This window comes from Misgurnus anguillicaudatus, chromosome 22 (genome assembly GCF_027580225.2).
Source record: "Misgurnus anguillicaudatus chromosome 22, ASM2758022v2, whole genome shotgun sequence".
Taxonomy (NCBI): Eukaryota; Metazoa; Chordata; class Actinopteri; order Cypriniformes; family Cobitidae; genus Misgurnus; species Misgurnus anguillicaudatus.
In genome coordinates this window covers 37,428,685-37,451,101 of record NC_073358.2, presented here as the reverse complement: position 1 = coordinate 37,451,101, position 22,417 = coordinate 37,428,685, and the positions used below count along the sequence as shown (strand labels likewise).

Here is a 22,417-nt window from a genome sequence, read left to right as displayed (position 1 = left end):
GGAAATGTACTAGGGATGTTCACATTGACCGTTTAACCGTTAACCGAAGGTAAGAAATTATGACCGATTAACATTATCAGTTAAAATAAAAAAAAGTTGTTAATACATGGTGCGTGTCGTCATGAGCCGACAGACATTTCGCCCAATTTCTATCTTTAATTTGTGAATGTCCTGTAAATGACACACATGATTGCTGCCCTGACGGTCTGATAAAGTAATCATTTGTATGAGAAATCATTTGTGTGCGTGTTTGGAAGCTGAACGGAGACGCGCGTGTGTCCGCGCAAGATGACGCGGTCCGTCTCGCGCACATCCGGACAGACGTTTGCTGATGGCCTCTGACCAAAAAGCGTCCTGCTTTAGAAATGACCACTGTGGTCGATGAAACGGAGACAATCTGACCGATCGCGTGCTTTTTAATAAGGTAATGTTGCGTGAATATCTGATAATGTATGAATCCTGGTTCTGTTGTTGATCTGTCGCTGCTGTTTGCACGTTCACATTAAATGTTTTGTTTTTACTAATTCACAGACAACCGTCAACTGTATTTTCACTCAATGACAATTTCATATTAAAATCTTATAAGTTAACGGTTAATGTTCGGTTTAGAAGCTACGGTTGTCGGTCGGGAAAATTAACTGATATGAGCATCCCTAAAATGTACAATCGTGAATCGGACGATAGTTGCTCTTTAAGGAAGCTTGTAGGTCAGGAGACCTAGTGTAAGGAGAGTTTATACCAAATATTTACGTTACACTCTAGCATATAATTTTTTCTGCTTTTATATAGCCGACTGCTTATGAATGTCCTTTATTTTCTGGTTGTATTCTAATAAAGAGACTGAGAAATAATGATATATGGTCACCATACCTTAGCAAAAACAACTAAATTACCACATTTTCCGGAGTATAAGTCGCCCTTTTTTCATAGTATGGCTGGTCCTGCGACTTATAGTCAGATGCGACTTGTAAGTCAGTATGAATTAATTTTGACATATAGATGGGTTGCTCGGCGACGTCATCACTTCTTGCGCGAGCGCAACTGAGAGACAGAAAGAAGAGACGTGCCTTGTGTTGTAGGCTAGTAGCGGTGTCTAAGTCAAAATGCCAAAGAGTGGTTGCGTGGATAATAGTACCAACAGAGCCAGTGCTGAGTGCCTGATGTTAACATACCAGTAAATGCGACTATTACGTTACTAGCCTAACATTATAATTCATACATGTATCACAGTAACACTGCAAAATTAAAGACGAAAAAAAGATCCAACTAAAACCAAGTTTTATTTATATACAAACAATAAAGAAAGCTTCAATACTTAAAGGAATATTCAATTTTCTTAAAAGAAAAATCCAGATAATTTACTCACCACCATGTCATCCAAAATGTTGATGGCTTTCTTTGTTCAGTCGAGAAGAAATTATGTTTTTTGAGGAAAACATTCAGGATTTTTCTCATTTTAATGGACTTTAATAGACACCAACAATTAACACTTAACTCAACACGTAACAGTTTTTTTCAACAGAGTTTCAAAGGACTATAAACAATCCCAAACGAGGCATAAGGGTCTTATCTAGCAAAACGATTGTCATTTTTGACAAGAAAAATAACAAATATACACTTTTAAAGCACAACTTCTCGTCGAGATCTGGTCGTGATGCGCCAGGTGACTCCACGCAATACGTCATGACGTCAAGAGGTCACAGAAGACGAACGCGAAACTCCGCCCAGTGTTTACAAGTGTTGAGAAAGAGGACAGTTCCTACGTTGTTGTATGTCAACTGATACTAATTAATGTCTTTGTGTCATTTATTGTTTACAATGGTCCGCAAATGTGCGTTTTATATATGTAACACGTGACCTCCCTACGTCACTACACATTTACGTGAGGTCGCGCTGGACCGAATCTAGACGAGAAGTTGTGCTTTAAAAGTGTATATTTGTAATTTTTCTTGTCAAAAATGACAATCGTTTTGCTAGATAAGACCCTTATGCCTCGTTTGGGATTGTTAATAGTTCTTTGAAACTCTGTGGAAAAAAACTGTTACGTGTTGAGTTAAGTGTTAATTGTTGATGTCTATTAAAGTCCTTTAAAATGAGAAAAATCCTGCAATGTTTTCCTCAAAAAACATAATTTCTTCTCGACTGAACAAAGAAAGACATCAACATTTTGGATGACATGGTGGTGAGTAAATTATCTGGATTTGTCTTTTAAGAAAATGGAATATTCCTTTAAGGACCAGCTTACCAATCGGGCTTTCTGCCTCCTGGATGTGCGCGCACCCTGTAATGTTTGTAAACAGCCAACCCGTCTATATGAACCAAGAGACAACATTTCCGTTTACAGCCGCGAGAGTCCGCTATATGCTGCTCCTGTATTTATATAATTCAATGAATTCAGTGACGTGACGTACAGACACCTATTCAGGCTGCTGTTCTGTATGCTATTGTTTAGTTGAATAACTTGCCTTTCCAGATTTAATTTCTGTTCTTCGGCTTAGATTTTGTGAAATAATTTTCTAAATAAATGCGACGTATAGTCCACTGCAAGTTTTTTTGTCTTCATGACGCATTTTTGATTGATGCAACTTGTACTCCGGAGCGAAAATACGGTAATGGTGGCCTTAGACTTTGCACAGAACTGTATGTAAGATAATTTTTTTACATTACATTTATGCATTTGGCAGACATTTTATCAGTATGTGTGTACCCTGGAAATAAACAAGTGACGTACTGGCTCAGTGACAATGACATATGACTTTTTACATATTTTCCGCTTTAATAAAGAAAGGTAATAGATAAAACATGTGATGTCATTTTATTTATTAAAGACTTGTTCAGAGTAGTGCTTCTAGCTTCATTGTGTCTGAGATATGCGGTAGGTAATGTAGCCCAAGTCAAGCTAAAATGTGTAAAGGTTTTCAACAGCCCAGCAATGCTACATTTCACCGGCATGAACATGCACTTGGCTGATAGGACCGACTATTTTCTTCACATGCACACACGGGACAAGAAACCTAATAAATAACATTGCAATGTGCACGGACCATAGCATAGACCGTAAGGGGGAAGACTAAAATGAGTAAAGGATGGCAGAATTAACATAGGATTGGACTGGCAACAACTTTGAAACTAGAAACAAGCCAAGGCCGATAAAACAAAGGGATTACAACCCACATATACAGTACATGCAAACTCATCATGGCACAGTTATGTTTCAGGCAAAGGAAAAGCAGAGGTTGCTATTGTGCTGCATTTAAAACATGACCCTAAGCTTTCATCGCACAACAAGTCCCCTCTCTTCTGAGACCATATGCACGCAAACACATGCTTACAAAGTAGCGCAGGCAGAAGAAGCTTTCAGCTCAAATAAAAGGGGAAAATTTCTAAAGATTACTGACTCTGGAGGAAAATAAATTAAGTTTGAAACAGAAGACAATAGAAAGATGTGGCAGCTGGACAAGGGGGCTTGAAGAAAGAGTATTTCATCATTACGTCAGTGATGAAGCCCTCCAGGGGGGTAAGATAACCCAATTAAGCCTGTGTTTATGGCCTCCAACACTGGGCAAAACAGAAAGAGACGAAGAAGATTAATGGCGTGCTGAAAGAAAGCATCAAAAAGTACTAGAAAGGACAAAAGAAGAAGGAACGAACAACAAAGAATAGAAGAAATGAACAGGAACCTTCTTCAGCCCCTGAGATTTGGCGAAGGCCAGTTTAAAGGACAGGTCAAAGGCCACGGTAGGAGAGAATCGCTCACCAAAGTCGAACTTAAGGACCAGACCTCGTGGAATAAGCAGCCTTGAAGGGGGTGATGTGGATAAGTGATGGCACACACAGAAACTCCCATAGATCATCAAGGTGCCCAGTGCATCATCCTTTCCAAAAGTATCTTTGTCCTCACAATGAAACTCATCACTTGACTGATCTGAGTTGACATACTTGATTTATATTATACTCAGTGAGGGTCCTGCAGCAAGCTTTATGTGCATTTGTTTTCACTTTAGAGGATCTTTACTTGCAGGACACATAAATGTGTTGAGTAAAAACAGGATGATTGCTTGAGCGAGCATTGCATGCAAATTATAGCGAAATATATTCGATGTTATAAATTCGTCCTTTTCCTTTGTTCTCTTTCCACTGGCTTTACAACGAGAAGAGCAAAACAAATAAAAGCAAACACTGTGGATAACATCATAGACAATTAATTTACCAACCAAGCAATACTTAAAGATCAAAGAGAGGAGGCAGAATGAGGGTGAAGGTATGTGTTGATGGGTCAGCGGCTAAGGGTCCCTATGGGGCCCGAGTCTCACACTCCCACCCGGAGCGCTGCTCTTCAGGGCACCGAAGCCGAGCAGAACAGGAAATAGCTGCTGATTTAACCTCCAACTGCGTGGGGCTTCACCATCACCTAATTGGACAGATATTCATATGGGGCTTTTCTCGAGACAATTACGTTGAAAGGATTGTCTTGAAAACATGAATAAATGGGTTTGGTTAAAGGTCAGGAAATGGGAACAGGGTTAATTATGATTTATGGTAGACGTTCATGACTCTCTTCACCCTCTCTCTTCCATGTTTTTTGATTTACAATGAACGCCTCCGTGTGCTCTAACGTGGGAAACTAGGAAGTAGTTATCTCCGTGATGGCAATGAGTTTGGGTTAAGCTAATTAGAACAACAGTTGCATATTTCTAGTTCCTGTAGTAGCACAAAGATTGTAGGTTCAATTCCCAGGGACCGCGCACATACAAATGTGTGCCTAAATGCTTTATAAGTTGTTTAGGATAAAAGCATCTGCCAAATGCATAAATATATCTAAAGCTATGTTGCACCTCTCATAAAATGCTCAACCAAAGCATCTCCAAAAGGTGTGTGACCTCTCTTTTCTGCATCATCAGACAGCGGTGGGATTAACTTCTCTTTCCCAGCATGCAGACGATGCAGCTGCACGTGTTTAGTAAACACTGTCTCCTCCATCACTTTGACTGACAAAAAGAGGGGGTGAGAGATCAAACCACAAGCATGGAGAGCAAAGACCTCCTCCACACCTGCACACATACTTCAGAGGAACCCAGCGCACACCCCACCCACAACAACTCTAATCCATTTACACAAACTGAGTAAATATTTACGTGATGATGGCTGGTCAGATCAAGGCCGCTTGTTTCCTTTTTTTTAAGGGTTGAATCTTTTGTCTAATTTCTTGCCTTGTTTTGTCTCGACACAAAATCAAAGAGGGCATCGATAAAGACTGCACTTAAAACACTTGCTTTATGTTGCTAATAAAAACAATAAAAACATGAAAGGCAGACTTTCTCACATTGACTTTTAAGAAGTAGCCTGTGGACGAGCTCATGGATGAAGTTTGAAGGAATCCTGACCGTATGATCAGTCAGTTGTACGCATGTTTAACTGCAACAAACCGCAGACAAATGTATGGGCATAAGAGCTATGTGTTTCCTCCACACAGGAAATAGGAAACAGACTGGCAGGCTCATAACGATTATAAGGTGGAGAAATGGGAAACCAACATTGTAGGTCAAAGCACAAACTGTGTAGGATCTAATTAATTATCATAACTATGCGTCAATTGTGTATATTTACAACGGTTAAGTTGCTCAGCATCTGACTAGATTCAAACCTGCTGTATTTAATAAAAGACTTAAGCTGCGCGTGCAAATTTACCAGCTTTAACTATTTACAAGAAACTTTAAATTATTAATAAATAAATAAGGAACTAATTTTAAAGACTTAGCTGACAAGAATATTTAGCTATAAAAAAATAAATATTTAAAACTGCACAAACTTCTGTCACCGTGGTAGCTCAAATAGTAGAGCATGTGTGTGTTAGCAACGCAAAAATTGTGGGTTTAATTCTTAAAGAACACACGACTTTATTGGGGGATAAATGTAAATGTCACATGATACAACTTACCTTTTTGACTGATCTTTGTGGAGTGTCTGGTATTTGTAAACTCCGGGTCCCCACGTCCCCTGAACGCACGTCAGCCACGGGACCAGCACCAGCAGCGTCCACGCGAGGAAACATCTCCGGTACGCGCAGCGCCCGTCACGCGCTTCCATTTCTTCCGTAAATACAGTCAGCAAAATCTAAACTGTACGTATTTTACTACAGGACAGATGTACGAACTTTCTTCCTGAATATTAAATAATACAAGTGCGCTGTCTCAAGCACAGGAGTTCAACTTTTGCATGGATGTCATCGGCATAAATAAATCACCCTGCGCTCTTTGCACAAAGTTTGCTTGCTTGCCACTGAAACCGGTCCCGCCTCACTCCTCCATCTCCGTCTATTATGGTACGTAACGGTATATTTCTTGACTGCATCAACACAATGGGCAAGAAAGGGGTTTTATAGTCGCCTTGAGTCTCGTAGTCCGTCTATATTTTTTTCAGCCAGCCCAGTTCTGTCCCCTCACGTGCAGCACTCCCCCCTCTCTGTTCATCCTGTGAAAACTTAGTTTGAAGTTTGAAGACACCAAGCTAATGGATACTTTCATTGTTTAAGAGACATAAAAGTAATTTATTATTTTTTCATTTATTCTTTATTTTCCACATTTTATATTAAAGTCATTAAAATTATAGCATAAATATAACTTTGGAAATTGTTGTCCAACGTAAATCAAAACTCTTCAATTTTAGCATCTTCAAAGTCGTCATTTGACTAAAATTTGCTGAAATGTACTCTTTGCATTTAATTTTATTTTATTTTATTGCATTGTACTCTTTGCCAGTTCTTGTATGAAACCGAGATGCTTTTAAGTTATACAGAGTTCACATTTATTCTGGGCTCAACTTTTCATTAGTCTTTATCCAAGGTCATCTGTTTCAACATTTTTTATTAAATACATTAAACATTTAGCAATGAAGAAACCAATATGTTGCACATAAACTTCAGACATTTAAACATCATCAGATTAAAAGGTTTGTAGTCAAGGGAAACATTTCAGTTATCCTAAATTTTCAATGATAGTGTGTGTATCTGGATCATCTTTAAAACAAAAACATGAAAACACAAAGTCGAAAATACTAAAGAGTTAATCCCCTAATCCAAATTAGATAACAGTAAAAACTATAATCAATTTTCCTAGACTACAAATCAAAAATTTCACCTGAGAAAAACCTTAATCGTTGTATATGAGTTGCAGAAGCATCTTAAAGGGACAGTTCACCCAAAAATGAAAATTCTGTTATCATTTACTAACCCTCATGTTGTTATAAACCTGTATACATTTCTTTGTTCTGATGAACACAAAGGAAGATATTTTAAGAAATGTTTGTAACCAAACCTTTAATGAGCCCCATTCACTTCTATAGTATTTCCATAGTATTCTTATTTCCTACTATGGAAATGAATAAGGCTCACAAACGGTTTGTTATTCATCAAAATATCTTCCTTTGTGTTCATCGGAAGAAATAAGTTTGTACGGGTTTGTGACAACATGAGGGTGAGAAAATTATGGCAGAATTTTCATTTTTCGGTGAACTATACCTTCACTATACCTACTTTTAACCGGTAAGTCACTTAAAGGGGACATTTCACAAGACTTTTTTAAGATGTAAAATTTATCTTTGGTGTCTCCAGAGTACGTATGTGAAGTTTAAGCTCAAAATACCCCACTGATAATTTTTTATAACATGTTATAATTGGCACTTTGTAGGTGTGTGCAAAAAAAATGCTGTTTTGTGTGTCCTTTAAAATGCAAATGAGCTGATTTCTGCGCTTAAATGACAGGGGCGGTATTATCCCCTTTTGACATCACAAGGGGAGCCAAATTTAAATGAGAATGGTTTACCAAAACTAAGTTGCTTGATCTTTTTCACATTTTCTAGGTTGATGGAAGCACTGGGGACCCAATTATAGCATTTAAACATGGAAAAGGTCAGATTTTAATGATATGTCCCCTTTAAATGTATATAAGTACCTCCCAAATGCATAAATGCAAATGCCCAAAGTAATTTAAGGGGACACATCTGAGGCACAGTTAAAACTTAATTTAAAAGCATGTTTCAATACATCATAATGCACAGTCTGCATAAATAAAGCAACATATAGCATCATTTCTAATGTTTACAGGCTGTGGGTCAGACACTGAGTCATACAGTCAAAGGCTTTGTAATTAGCTAATAAAGCAGATGTTTAAGTCTATAAAAGCACATTTGGGTGCTTGAGCGGAGAAAAGTATTGAAATTAACCAAAGAACTTTTGATGACCACGCTTTATTAAATTATAACCCAAAAGTGCTAGAAGATTCAAACTCCGTCTCGCTAATACTTTAAATGGCTTAAAAAGTCATATGACAAAACCTTTCTCCAGAGGAAAAAGCAATGTGTATAGTCTGGATAGTAATCCATGGCAGGGCAAAGACATAAAGCACTACAGAATGAGAAATATGGGAACACAGATTACTATAACCTCTTTTCTAGCCAAGGGAATAAGGGGAACTGAGAGGTTTCTCAAAACCGCAAAACAGTGCTCCACGTCCAAGTTAAACACCTGGCTCAGCAGGCAGGACAGGCTTCGGCCCCACTCATCCAAGGTCGAGTGACTTTACTCTGTGGACCCCCTTACAGTCAGAGAAACAAGCAAAGGAAAGGCAGGGAGCATCAATTCCAAAGACAGCCAACATCTGCAGGTGTTAAGGGGGTGCCACTTGTTATAGTTTAGCATGTTTGAGTGAAAAAATAAAATAAAACACAGATCTGTCTGGAAGAATACAACATGCAGTTCACAGCAAAGTCAATGAAGCTGATGGGACAAAGAGCTTGAAATACCTAATGTGGATACAAGCCAACAAAACGCAAGCAGCAAAAGTAGGTGACCAGTGTAAGCAAACACTCTGAGCCTCTCCAGTCCGGTCCAAAGAAAACAAGTAGGTAAGTTATGGTGAGAGGTACATGTGACATGTCAACACTTTCTGTTTGGTGCACTAATGGCATTTTAAAAAGCAGCAGGTGCAAAGCCGTGCCAACCAGCCGATGGAGCATTACAGGGTTAATAAAAAATCCTTGTAGCGTAGGCAGCTGAAAATAATCTTGGAACCAAAAGTATTAAGGAGGGGGGAGAATGGTGCTGGGAGTCTTTGAAATAAATGTTTTTCCGCTCTTCTCTTGCTACTTGATTCTTTTTTAGTCTTTATCTCTCCCACAACTGAACTGAAGCCACTTTATTTTTCTCTGTTTATGTAAAGGTTCATAAAATTGCTCTTGGGACTATCTATTTCCCCCATCTTTTCATCCGAGTGGTTTTTATTGCCTTTCATTGATTGTGGAAACTTTTAAAAGTGCCCCCAATGAACACTCCTGTCGGTAAGATCCATTGTAATGGAGTATTTGGTGCAAACATTAAATGCTTGTTGGCACTTGTGCCCCCTTTAAAAAGTTCTCAAAACAAAAATTTGCTAAGAAGTGGAGACTTTTATGTGTGTATAAGGTTGGCAGAGCTACCTGGGTGAATAACGTTTTGAAAAAAGATTTGATCCTACATAATTAAAAAGCAACATCAGCATACCTGGACGTAATTCGTCTATTAAAGAATACAAAACTTGCTGAATCCTGGCTATCAGACAAAAGAATTAAAAAAATAAGGTCAGTGGAGATATCCCAGGTGGAAAAGATGCTCTTTGCTCTATTGGACACATTGGATACAATTTTTCCACAGACTCCTACTTTTGCCTGAGTGTTTAAAAAACAGGAAATATACATTAAAGGTCTATGTGCTGGTTTCCAAAACAGACTAGTTCCAGACTAACTTAAATGTTAGTGTATCTTGATTGAAAACAATTTACTCTGACATATCTTAAAATATATCAGCGCAAGTGCTGTGTCTCAAGATGCACACCAGTAGTGTTTATTTATAAATTGTGCTTTTAAAAATGACTTAAATATCCTAATTTAACCAAGGCTTTAAAGGGACATTCCACTTTTTAAAAAAATGTGCTCATTTTCCAGCTCCCCTAGAGTTAAACATTTGATTCTTACGGTTTTGGAATCCATTCAGCTGATCTCCGGGTCTGGCGCTACAACTTTTAGCATAGCTTAGCACAATTCATTGAATCTGATTAGACCATTAGCATCGCGCTAAAAAATAACCATAAAGTGTTTCGATATTTTTCCTGTTTAAAACTTGACTCTTTTGTAGTTACATCATGTACTAAGACCGACGAAAAATTAAAAGTTGTGATTTTCTAGGCCGATATGGCTAGGAACTATACTCTCAAACTGGCGTAATAAGGACTTTGCTGCCGTAACATGGCTGCAGCAGGTTTAGTGATATTACACACTGCACGAAAATAGTCCCCTGCTTTTGAAAGTAACCAGGGGGACTACAAGTGTACTATTTTATGTAACTACAGAAGAGTCGAGTTTTAAATAGGAAAAATATCAAACGCTTTGGTTATTTTTTTAACGTGATGCCAATGGTCTAATCAGATTCAATGAATTGCGCTAAGGTATGCTAAAAGTGGTAGCACCAGACCCGGAGATCAGCTGAATGGATTCCACGATAAAAATCAAATGTTAAACTTTAAGGGGAGCTGAAAAATTAGTATATTTTCAAAAAAAAACGGAGTGGCCCTTTAAGCTAACCCCTGTCTGGGAAACCACCCCTAAAAGAATAAGCTGAATTCTTCTGGCGACCGACAAGGTTATGTACTGTAAATGTGACACATGCCAAACTGAAGCATAAACATATGCAGATTGGACTTGCCTCTTAAATTTATGCTTCTACAGTATACCCGGTAGAGATACACAGCATATGTTTGTGTCTGTCATCCTAGACCTACTTTCTTATGGGTGAAGGGTATGGGGGAAGGCACTGAAGGGAGATTGTATAGATGCCTGGGTGAAACCTAACCTAAAGAAAGAAATGTTAGCACTGTAATTAAGTGAATACAAAGCACAAAGTCCCTCTCTTTGCCCACTGGTACCCTCCCTGTGGTCCTAATGGGCGTTAGAAATGTCATACAGAGGACTTAATAAAGATATCTATCTCCTGAGATTAAAAGATCAAGACCTCGAGAGGGATAGGGGTGAGGCAGGGTGCATGAGCTATAATGGAAAAAGTCCAGATATCAGAAGCACACAGAGGAACCAAAGCAACACACAGTACATTTGGAGTGTGCCTCCACCTAGCGGTAAACAACATAACTGCACATAAAAGAAATGAGATGAACAAAGTCAGCAGCACTGTGACTTATGGGTAGCTCTGATGACAAACAACAATGAATGACACTGTCCTGTGATGCATTCACAAAAACATGTTATGTAAGTATAATTATTAATGGACATGCACCCTTTATGTGTTCAAATTATTTAAAGGGACATACAGTGAGGAAAATAAGTATTTAAACACCCTGCTGTTTTGCAAGTTCTCCCACTTTGAAATCATGGAGGGGTCTGAAATTGTCGTAGGTGCATGTCCACTGTGAGAGACATAATCTAAAAAAATCCAGAAATCACAATGTATGGTTTTTTAACAATTTATTTGTATGATACAGCTGCAAATAAGTATTTGAACACCTGAGAAAGTCAATGTTAATATTTGGTACAGTAGCCTTTGCAATTACAGAGGTCAAACATTTCCTGTACTTTTTCACCAGGTTTGCACACACTGCAGGACGGATTTTGGCCCACTCTTCCACACAGATCTCCTCTAGATCAGTCAGGTTTCTGGCCTGTCGCTGAGAAACACTGAGGTTGAGCTCCCTCCAAAGATTCTCTGTTGGGTTTAGGTCTGGAGACTGGCTAGGCCACGCCAGAACCTTAATATGCTTCTTACAGAGACCCCACGAGGTGAGATCTTGCATGGAGCCCCAGTCCGAGGGAGATTGACAGTCATGTTTAGCTTCTTCCATTTACTAATGATTGCTCCAAAAGTGCACCTTTTTTCACCAAGCTGCTTGGCAATTTCATCGTAGCCCTTTCCAGCCTTGTGGAGTACAATTTTGTCTCTAGTGTCTTTGGACAACTCTTTGGTCTTGGCCATGTCAGTTGTTGGATTTTTACTGATTGTATGGGGTGGACAGGTGTCTTTATGCAGCTAACGACCTTAAACAGGTGCATCTAATTTAGGATAATAAATAGAGTGGAGGTGGACATTTTAAAGGCAGACTAACAGGTATTTGAGGGTCAAAATTCTAGCTGATAGACAGGTGTTCAAATACTTATTTGCAGCTGTATCATACAAATAAATAGTTAAAATAAATATTTATTTTTTTTTAGATTATTTCTCTCACAGTAGATATGCACCTATGACAATTTCAGACCCCTCCATGATTTCTAAGTGGGAGAACTTACAAAATAGCAGGGTGTTCAAATACTTATTTTCCTCACTGTATCATGAAAGGACAAGAGGTTGAAAGAACAAGAGGTTGATAAGGCTATATATATATATATAATATAGTATAATGTGCCTTATGGAAATATAAGGAGCCTTATCAACCTCTTGTCCTTTTGTTTTAGTTTTCCCCAGATAAAAAAATGAATAAATAAAAGTGCCATAGGTGAAGAAATGATTGAGCAGTTTTTGGCTGCATTTAGAAGCTCATCATGAATAATGTTTGTTATTTGTAATATTTACTTTAGTCTTTAATGTCAAAGCTTCAAGCTGTGTAGTATGAACACTATTATGGGATGTAGCAGTTAAAGAGTTGGAGACATCTTGTGCCATTTATCTGGTTGTTTATATATATATATATATATATATATATATATATGCAGCTGGTTGCCAGTAACTTACTGTAGAAGATAAAGACTGAAAATGTTTCATGTTCATTTAACTTTGAACAAAGTGTTGCAGTAAATAACATAAATGTAAAATATACAGTAAGTTACTGGCAACCATTATTGCAGCTAATTTTTTACAGTGAAACTGTTTGCATTTACAAGATATAATCATTTAAACTTACAGTCGTCTCCTACTAATAATGGATCCCCCTCATTCCCAACCTAACTTCCTGGGTTAATGGAAATTATGTCAATGTAATGAACAAAGCTGCATATTTCCAGGCACTTTAGTCCCTCTTCTCCCTTTCAAAAAGAAAATTATGATGATTACTGATATCTGAATGATATCTCATTGCAACCATTTATCAATTAGATGGGATATGCATATTTGTTACACTGTCCAAATGCAGGCTAAATTACGTTTATTTCAGTCTTTGACAAGGCCTTACTCAGTCAATATAAAAAAATCAAGGTTATACAGTATTTTCAAGGAATGTTCTTTACATTATATAGAATGATTTTATGTAATAAAACAGTAAATCACAATTAAACAAATTACTTGCTGAGTTTTCAGACTGGATCACATTTTATTGAAATTACCAGTGGGGAGAAATATTCATATTCAGACACGCAGCATCATGTCATCTGTTGGTAAAGGTTTTCTTTAAATGTAAAATTTGAGTGGATTGTTGTTTAAATTAAAGAGCACCAATTATCTGATTTATAATTTTTATAATTTTTTTAAATAATTTTATAATTTTTCATTTCCTTTGGTGCATAGGTGTGTATTAGTAGATGTAAAAGGTACATACACCAAAGTAAACGATTACGCGAGTTATCGTCTCCAACGTAAATCTCTTTTCTTGGACTACAACAAACACATGGATTGTAGGCAACAGTTTACTTCCTGGGTCTGTTGGCGTGGACAAGACCGACATTATCATAATTTCTCCCGCTTCGGACTCACAGCCTGTAAGTTAACTCCTGTCAGCATTGCATTGTGAGCGAATCTTTCAAACACGGTAAGGAGCGCCACATTTCTGGCTGACGTCAGAGGTATTCAGGCCAATCACAACGTACAGCTGGCCAATCAGGGACACAGCGCTTTTCAAATCAATGAGTTTTGTACACAAATCAGTGCGTTTCAGGAAGACAGGGAAATCTGGAGCTACAAAAATATACGGTTTGTGGAAATAATGAACCATAAACCACGCAAACACCAAATTCATACAATAACATTTCTTTTTTAACAATGAAATTGGTGCACTTTAACAGTGATCCACAAAAATGATCTTTAGGACTCATAATATTGCCTATAATCATCCTATATTTACCCTAAACATCACGAGTTCAGCAATCTCAAAACAAACCAAACTATTTAATTTCTTACTTATATATGGAATAGTGTTTTATAAATGTAAATTAACACATTGTTATATAGTAGGTCTTGTCCAAGGTCCTGAAATTAATTTAAGCTCTACTGGTTTTACATGTGGTGCTGAATTTTATATTTGGATAATATGGAGCCTCTACTCTACTCTACTTGTGTAGCAAACATCAAATAAATCAGGATCTAAGTAGACTTATACATAATAAACATCTAAAAGGAAGATAGTTTCTCTAGATTCCTATTTAATTCTACAATTATGGGAGTTATAGGACTTCAATTTGATCCAATCTTCTTCAATTTAACACAAAGCTGAAGTGTGGAGTTAACATTAGCATGATTAGCATAAAAATGATTCCCACCGGTTAACTAGGAGCTGTAATTGGGCAGATCTTGTTTAATCTTGATCTAACTTCTGTCTTCTGTTCCCACTGCACCAGACTTTGTGGAGGTAAAAATAGGCATGTTTAAGAGAATAAGTCACATTGGCCTGGATAAAGTTAACATCCCTACTGAAAAATCCAGCCGAGACCAGCATAAGCTGGTGAGCTGGTTTTAGCTGGTCCCCAGCTTGGTTTTAGCTGGTTTTGCTGGTGTAGGAAGCTGGTTTTGCTGGTGTAGCAAGCTGGTCTAGGTGTGTTTTGGTCACATTTTAAGCTGGTCTAGCTGGACTTAGCTGGTCATGCTGGAATACCAGCTGTCCCACCAGCATGACCAGCTTTGTCAGACTGGGAGGACCAGCGTAAACCACCTTAAACCAGCTAAAACCAGCTACCAGCTTATTCTGGTTTTAGCTCGATTTTTCAGTAGGGATGGCTGCAACTTTAAAACAATCAATGAATTAAACTTTGGACATGGCACACAGACTGTAAAACATTCATTCTCTCATCAATTAATCACTTTTAATTGTATGCAAAGAGTGGTAACACTATTTTTATGCAGCTTAGCATGCAGTACAAGGTCAAAACAAACAATAAGTTTTACATTTTTGATAGCAGTGCAAAGAATTTACAAATAGGTAAATAGCTGCTGAGGAATTGAGGATTCAGAAAACGATTAGTTTAAAATTAGCCAAATAATAAAACAGTGCAAGAGACTAGTAATGACTAATAATAGACTAGTAATCCTCCCCAAGACCAACATTACATAATACATCTATGTATGAGATGCATCTTATATAAATAGGTGCAAATTCAAGAATATCTTTTACAGTTAATTTCCCAAGCCTATTCTTCTGTTCTGAGGTTATAAACAAATAGGATCACTTTTTAATAAATATTAAAACATTAAAAGAATGACCTTTTAATACCACATATTAAAACGTTCTGTTGCAATTGCATTGATAGTTTGCATAATAAATTCGTTGTGAAATACTATTATGACTTATAAACTTAAAGGGATCGTTCACCCAATAGTTCATTTTTGGGTAAACTATCCCTTTAATGAGAAAAAACACTTTATTAAAGAATTAAATCCGTTGTTACTGGCATCAGAGACCGAATCCAGTGATGAGGGTCCCATTTGCATCCCACGTGCCATCTTAACCGATTTAATATCTATTGACTACAATCTCAAACCTATTTATCATTCTTTTAGAGACTAAAAACAATTCAGAATCAACTGTATAGTATATCTTAAGTGTTTAATTCTTGATTAAATCCCCTTATAAAAGATTATAACTCTTACTATATTAAAGACCTATTAAAACATCTTAAACAAAAGATATCGGAGGTCAGGTGCTAAAGTGGCTGGTGTGGTTGGATACTCGATGTCTCCTTCGCCTGATCTCCATTTCATCCTCCTGTTTGAAAGTTGACAATCGTAAGTATTTAAACTACTGGCAACGTACTAATGCATCAAAAATGCATCCTCTTACTGTGTCAGGTGAATCTGCAGTCTCCTCTTCTTCCTCTTCCGTATGCTCACTGTGTTCACTGTTTGGATTGGAAAGATCGAAGTCTGACAGCACTGCGTCTTCATCATAGTCTGTCTGGTACTCGGACTCATCTGCGTGTGTCCGAAACCACACAAAGGTGTGAGAATGTGAAATTAACCAGTTTTTAAAGAGGGGAAATATAACCGTTCCTTACCATCCACGACAGCCTGCTTCACAGGCTCAATTCTCGAGACTATTTCAGCCAGATCGGTGAAGGATGCATTGGGACAGGTCATCACCTGGGAGACAGAAAATGATGCTGATAAAATGTTCTCATTGAATGCATGGTAAACCATTTTGGATAAAACATCTACCACACTTATGACGACAGAATGTAAATGTGAGATAATGTGATGTGACAAGTCAAGGTCATTTAAAGGGACAGTTCACTCAAAAATTCTGTCATAATTTTACTCACCATCATGTTGTTTTAAAGCAACACTAAAGAGTTTTTGCTCTTTGCTCCCCTACAGGTTGAAAGCGGAATTGTCCATTACCACTGTCATAAATAATTTAGCCTCCTGCAGCAAAGCTGGCTCTGATTGGATTGTATGTCTGCCGTAAAGCAAGTTTTTGTAGTTTTCACTCGAACTACAGGACCGCTAGCCTGGGTGCCAGCTGATCTTAGCCCCGCCCACAAGATTTTGAAAACGGGAAGATGGGTCTGGGGTTTCTGCGTTGAGGAGCTACTATGCTAGGACGGTGGCTGGTCGAACCAATCAAATTGTCAGGGCGGGCTTTATACGATGATGGACAGATAATCAACAGTAACGTTATGAACCACGTCACCAAAGAGCGCGTGTGTTGAATGGCTGCCGCTGTAGAGTTCAGATGTGTGGATTCTGACATTGAGTCTGTTCTAAAAGATATCGACAGAGCATTGATTTTAAAATAGGAACAGAGAAACGCGAGCAGGGCATTTGTTGATGTTTTTGCCGTCCTTCCTATTCGGCAAAAGTTGGTCGCAACTGAAATGGCTAACGTTATCACGCCGATGCAACTCAGCGTGCACGACAAGATGGATATAATTAGCGGTCGTTGCCAGCTTCTTTTCGGAAGCCCGGAATCGCGGTTGCTGAATAAGTGGAGGGACATGCTAGGCTCCAATATTTTCAGGCCAACGTAATGGGTATCGTCGTGGATGAAGTTCACCTAACGTACAAATGGTAAGAGATAGTCTTACTCTATGACTTAGTAAATACTTCATGTTGTGAAGTATAATCAGTATAATCACAATGTTAGTGTCATTGTAGCGAAATAACTAGCAGTTCGGTCAGGCTGCAAAGACGTAATTTCAACATACGTCACACACTCCGTTGCTCTGATTGGTCGTAGGTCTATCCAATTGAGTGCAGAGGCATTTTTCGGTTGAGACACGCCTCATAATTATAGCTCAATGGAGCGGTATCAGACTCAAATTCTGACTAGAATTGAGTATGGCAACGTCAGGCTACAGGACCGCGACTCGACGGTTGGAAACTTCTTTAGTGCGGTTTTGGCCAACAGAGGGCTGCAAAGCGAATGTGAAAGTGCCGTTCACCCTGTTTCGAGTGGATGAACCACTGAAACTTTTTTGGAAACGTTATTTTAAGGTTAAAAAACTCTTTAGTTTTGCTTTAAACCTATATGAGTTTTTTACTTTGTTGAACACAAAAGAAAATATTTTGATCAAGCACACGGTTGATGGTACCCATTGACTTCCATAAGATTTGTGTATCCTACTATGGAAGTCAATAGGTACCGTTAAGCCTTTCTTTATCAAAATATCTTCTTTTGTGTTCAATAGAATAGAGAAATACACACAGGTATTACATAACATTAGGGAGAGTAAAACACACTTGTAGCCAATCAGCAGGAGGTTGCATGTCTACTAACCGACATCGTTGCGTGGGTTGCGTATGTGTGGGGCAGGTCTATCAAAAGAAGGTCCAGATTCTATTAGGGTAGGGGCGTGTGTGTTTAGGTGATTTCAAACGTCAACATTGGCTTTCGGAGATCATGCACCCCGCCTTTAATCATTTATGTGTCATTCTGCTCCTCTTACATTGGTGTTTTTGGATTTGTGGAACTCCTCTTGATGTTGGTCTTTGAGCATCTTCTCCCTTACACCACTCCTGCACCACACGTCAAACACGGTCTTTCCATGCAGGTAACCAACATCCTGCAAGAACAGAAAGTTCTCAATAAAAGCCCAGAAAACGGTCGTGTAAGCGGTCGATTGGCTACTCACAGCGATCTCGTCGAATTTGCCGAACTCCAACGTGCCATAGCGATCAATGGGTGGCCGCAGGTACTCGCAATAGTCGCTGTCTTTAACCAGCTCCAGCTGGCGCACAGAACACACATAGGCTAGCCGCGTCTGGATTTCGGCCATGTTCAACACCTATAGGATTTAAAATCGTGTGAATTTTCGAAACACATCTGTTAGGATGATAGTTGTGTGCTTTACCATCTTAAGTCTGCAAAACCTGAAGCATGTAAACCAGAAAGTACAACTTTTATTGACATTTAAAGGCACCTATTATGCTAGATGTGGGATAAGTCTCAAGTGTGCCAAAAATGTGTCTGTGAAGTTTCAGCTCAAAATACCCCACAGATCATTTGTTATAGCATGTTCAAAATGCCCCTATTTGGGTGGGAGCAAAAATGTGCTGTTTTCGTGTCTGTACCCTTAAATGCAAATAAGCTACAGCTCCTCACTCCCTTACCAAAAGGGTGGAACTATGATAATGCAGGACTGTCAGTCAGCAGCAGTGGGCGGGCTTTATAAGTGTGACATCACATTAACAAGAGAATCAAAACAGCATGTCTAATGGTTTAAAGGGGATTTAAAAAGAAGGAGAGGGTGGATTTTTTTATTTTAGGGTGGTTGTGTTCACACACAGTTATGTCCACATTTTTTGCATAATAGGTAAATTGTCTTGTGCTCCATGAAAAGAAAAGTCATATGCATTTAAAAAATGACAGAATTAATTGTTTTATTTTATATTTTTAGGGGCTTTTCATGCCTTTATTGGGTTGCCAAACTCAGGGTTTCCACACCTTAGTTAACTTCAAATTCAAGGACCTTTCAAGGACTTTTCAGGTCCAATACCCTCAAATTCAAGAACTAAATGTGGGGACACATTTCAAGTGAGAGCAAGGTTACATCATGTTACCTTTAAAGATACATTGTTACAGTTTCCTTTCGAGGGAACTTGCGCTGCATCACTGCGGTGACACTTTGTGGACCCCTCCAGAGGTAAGTGTGTCTGAATGTATATATCAAAATTCAACCAATGATGAGGCTTAACGACAAAGACAGGGTGACGCGGGAGCCAGGAAGTATATCGCTATCTTAAATATTGCCAAAGACGGCGTTACAGGGATGCAGGAAGTATGGCAAGGGAGACGCAGTGTCTCGTTCCTTCTCAGGGAACAACAGTTACATAATGTAACCCGAGAGCTTTTCAGGTGTCAAACACAACTATGCAAAAAAGCATTTTGGTATGAATCAACATTCGCATACAAAAGATATAAGCATTTAAAGGGAACAGTTTAGCACATGTGCTTAAAAAGTCATGAATTTGTATGATATTATCCTACACTACACAGGGAATAATATGGATTATTTTCCAGAAAACTTCTTACATTAAATAGATTCAAGCACTTTTAATGACCTGTATCTATGTATGTATATTTTCAAAAACTTCCCAGGGCCTTGATTTTTCACCCCAGATTCACAAACTTTAAAGGATTTCAAGGACCCGTGGGAACCCTGCAAACTGAGGTGAACTGTCAAAATTAATTTCAATAATAAACTTTCTCTTACTATTTTGAAAGCTTAAAACAAATTTGTACGACAACACATGGACCTTAGGAAAATCATGGATTATTATAATCCTTATTTATTGATAACCACCATTCCTCTTACCTTTACTTTCTCTGCCAGCGGGTTGAAACGTTTCCACAGCAGCCACCATCCAGACAAAGAGTCTCCATAGTTGGTCAGATCAGTCTCATCTTGGCTGCCGACATCAACTGCAATCACCAACTTGGCACCCATTGAGCGAGCTGTCTCAGCTTCAAGAAGAGGATATAAGAGAACTATTACAATAAATTTACAATTTAATAAAATACATTTACATTTTTTATGTCATTCCATCTCTTTTTGGCCACTGTCATATACAAGTATACTTAACCAGGTAGGTTATTGATGTAGCCTCCATCCATGAGTAAGTGTCCATCTTTAGGGTCGCATAGAGGGGGAAGATACCCAGAAAGAGACATGCTGGCACGCACATAACGCCACAGAGAGCCTGATAGACAATGTATATGTTAAGATCCATAACAGGAGATATGGATAAGATTCAAAGAGCTCACGGAGATAAAGAGCTAACCGTCAGTGTGCACTCTCATGGAGGAGGCAGTGATGTCTGTGGTTATGTTGAAGTATGGGATCCAAAGGTCCTACCATGCAGAGAGAAAAAAAATGACTTTCTTGTCCAAACAAAAATTAACTTTCCATACAATTTAATGGTGAAGTGTGTAATTTTTAGAAGGATCTTTTGACAGAAATGCAAAATAATATATAAAACTATATTATCAGTGGTGTATAAAGACCTTTCATAATGAACTGTTATGTGTTTATTACCTTAGAATGAGATCTTTTTATCTACATACACAGAGGGTCCCCTTACATGGAAGTCGCCATTTTGTGCTGCCATTTTTCTACAAAAGCCTTTTAAGGACAATTTTTGTTACTAAGTTGTCTCCGACGATGACATGTTTGTCCGGTGGCGGCTACCGTAGCTTCTCTATGCATTTCAAAAGCGAGGGGTGAGCCGTGGACTATACCGTTGGTTGCAATTTGCAACCTCACCACTAGATGCCACTAAAATTTACACACTGCACCTTTAAATAATTAAGGACTGAAGCTGAATATTTTTTTTTTTCACTTCAAGATAATAGCAAGAAAGCCACTGAAACCTCAATCTGTTTATCCTTAAAGACCCCACTGATGCTGGAGTTAAATGATGCTCCTGAAAACATGGATGTCACCGGATAGGTCAAGTCGATGATCCTCTTAAAAATAGACCCAAATTCCTGTTGTGCACACAGAAAGACGTCTCAATACTGAATCACAGGTAGCTCCATGGAATCTATAAATGATCATTTTCAGGTCTCACCATGGCCCACTGGCGTGCCCTGACTGTCATACGACTGACGCTTCGCTCTTCAGCATACAGTGCCCCTATGAGGGAACCAATGGAGGCGCCACCAATCAGATCCACAGGGATCCCTGCTTCACTCATTGCTCGAATGATGCCCACCTGAGCACAGCCCCTGCAAGACAAAGCAACACAGAGACAGTGAATGAAGAGATGGTATAATGTGCTTTTTCTCAGACTTTCTGTGGCATTTTTTGTATGATTGATGCACGTTTATAGACTACAGTTTTAGATGACATGCAAATAGTAACTATACAGCTGATCATCATAACACATGCTGATCATAACGCAAAATTACACACATTTTAAAATTATGTTACTTTTATGTGAGTGTAGTTCATTTGTGACCATGTCTGTGAAATTCAATACAATTTTGAGATTAGGAGTTTGATGTTATGTGATGATATGTTACTTCCCATCGTATATTATATTTGACCCACCTTCAATAAGTAGCTGATTATGACTGATAGCAGGCAGGGACAGAGAGCAGATAAAGAGTCTCTATTATCAAGAGAAACCACAGACATGCTGAGGACGAAAACCTTGAAACATCACTAATTAGATACACAGTATTAGGATTAGTTGATAGGAATACAGTTGCAGGACCACCACCACCAGTCAAATGTTTGGGAACACATGCTTATTGTTCTTATTTGTTCTACATTTTATAAAATAGTAGACTTCAAAACTGTGCAATAACAAAAATGGAAAGTGGCCACAAAATCTAAATGATAATTTTTTAGCTTCATTTACCTGTCATCATTTCCCATCATTTACGTAATTTTTCCTATACTATTGAAGTGAATTGTGTTCTTGCATCTTGCTTGATTACAAATATCTTCTTTTGTGTCCAGAAAAATGAATAATCTTATATTGGTTTGTAACAACATGGGGGTAGTAAATGACAGAATTTTCTTTTTTGGGTGAACTACCCCTTTAACCAACTTTTATCCACACCGGAAGCTTTTAACTCTTTCCCTGCCATTGACAAGTTATCTCGTCAATTAAGAGAAAACATTTGCATAAAAAAATGTGTTCCTGATAAATTTTTATGTTAATCTGCAACACAGCGATTATCCACTAGATCCACACTTACCGTATGTTCCGGACTATAAGTCGCTCCGGAGTATAAGT

At 38.3% G+C, this 22,417-nt stretch overlaps 2 protein-coding genes across 6 annotated transcripts in view; both read right to left on the bottom strand.

Annotated features, from left to right (window-relative positions):
• emid1 (EMI domain containing 1) overlaps positions 1-6,450 on the bottom strand; it is a 107,679-nt gene extending 101,229 nt beyond the window's left edge. For 2 of the 5 annotated variants that reach the window (XR_008642985.2, XR_008642986.2), the window contains exon 1: positions 5,939-6,450. Coding sequence is in view for 3 of the 5 variants with exons in the window: in XM_055199056.2 (XP_055055031.2) it covers positions 5,939-6,087 (149 nt within the window). In the remaining 2 variants the exon portion in view is untranslated. The remainder of the gene's footprint in view (positions 1-5,938) is intronic. The other 3 variants (XM_055199056.2, XM_055199057.2, XM_055199058.2) reach the window with 2 other exon arrangements.
• Positions 6,451-15,025: 8,575 nt separating this feature from the next.
• The window catches only part of pnpla7b (patatin-like phospholipase domain containing 7b), a 23,150-nt gene continuing 15,758 nt past the window's right edge, over positions 15,026-22,417 (bottom strand). The window contains exons 27-36 of the mRNA XM_055199065.2: positions 21,242-21,398; positions 21,042-21,158; positions 20,453-20,522; positions 20,255-20,371; positions 19,987-20,135; positions 18,304-18,456; positions 18,118-18,234; positions 16,228-16,312; positions 16,014-16,144; positions 15,026-15,938 (exon numbers count right to left, since the gene is read on the bottom strand). Coding sequence (XP_055055040.2) covers positions 15,870-15,938; positions 16,014-16,144; positions 16,228-16,312; positions 18,118-18,234; positions 18,304-18,456; positions 19,987-20,135; positions 20,255-20,371; positions 20,453-20,522; positions 21,042-21,158; positions 21,242-21,398 — 1,165 coding nt within the window. The 3' untranslated portion in view covers positions 15,026-15,869. The remainder of the gene's footprint in view (positions 15,939-16,013; positions 16,145-16,227; positions 16,313-18,117; positions 18,235-18,303; positions 18,457-19,986; positions 20,136-20,254; positions 20,372-20,452; positions 20,523-21,041; positions 21,159-21,241; positions 21,399-22,417) is intronic.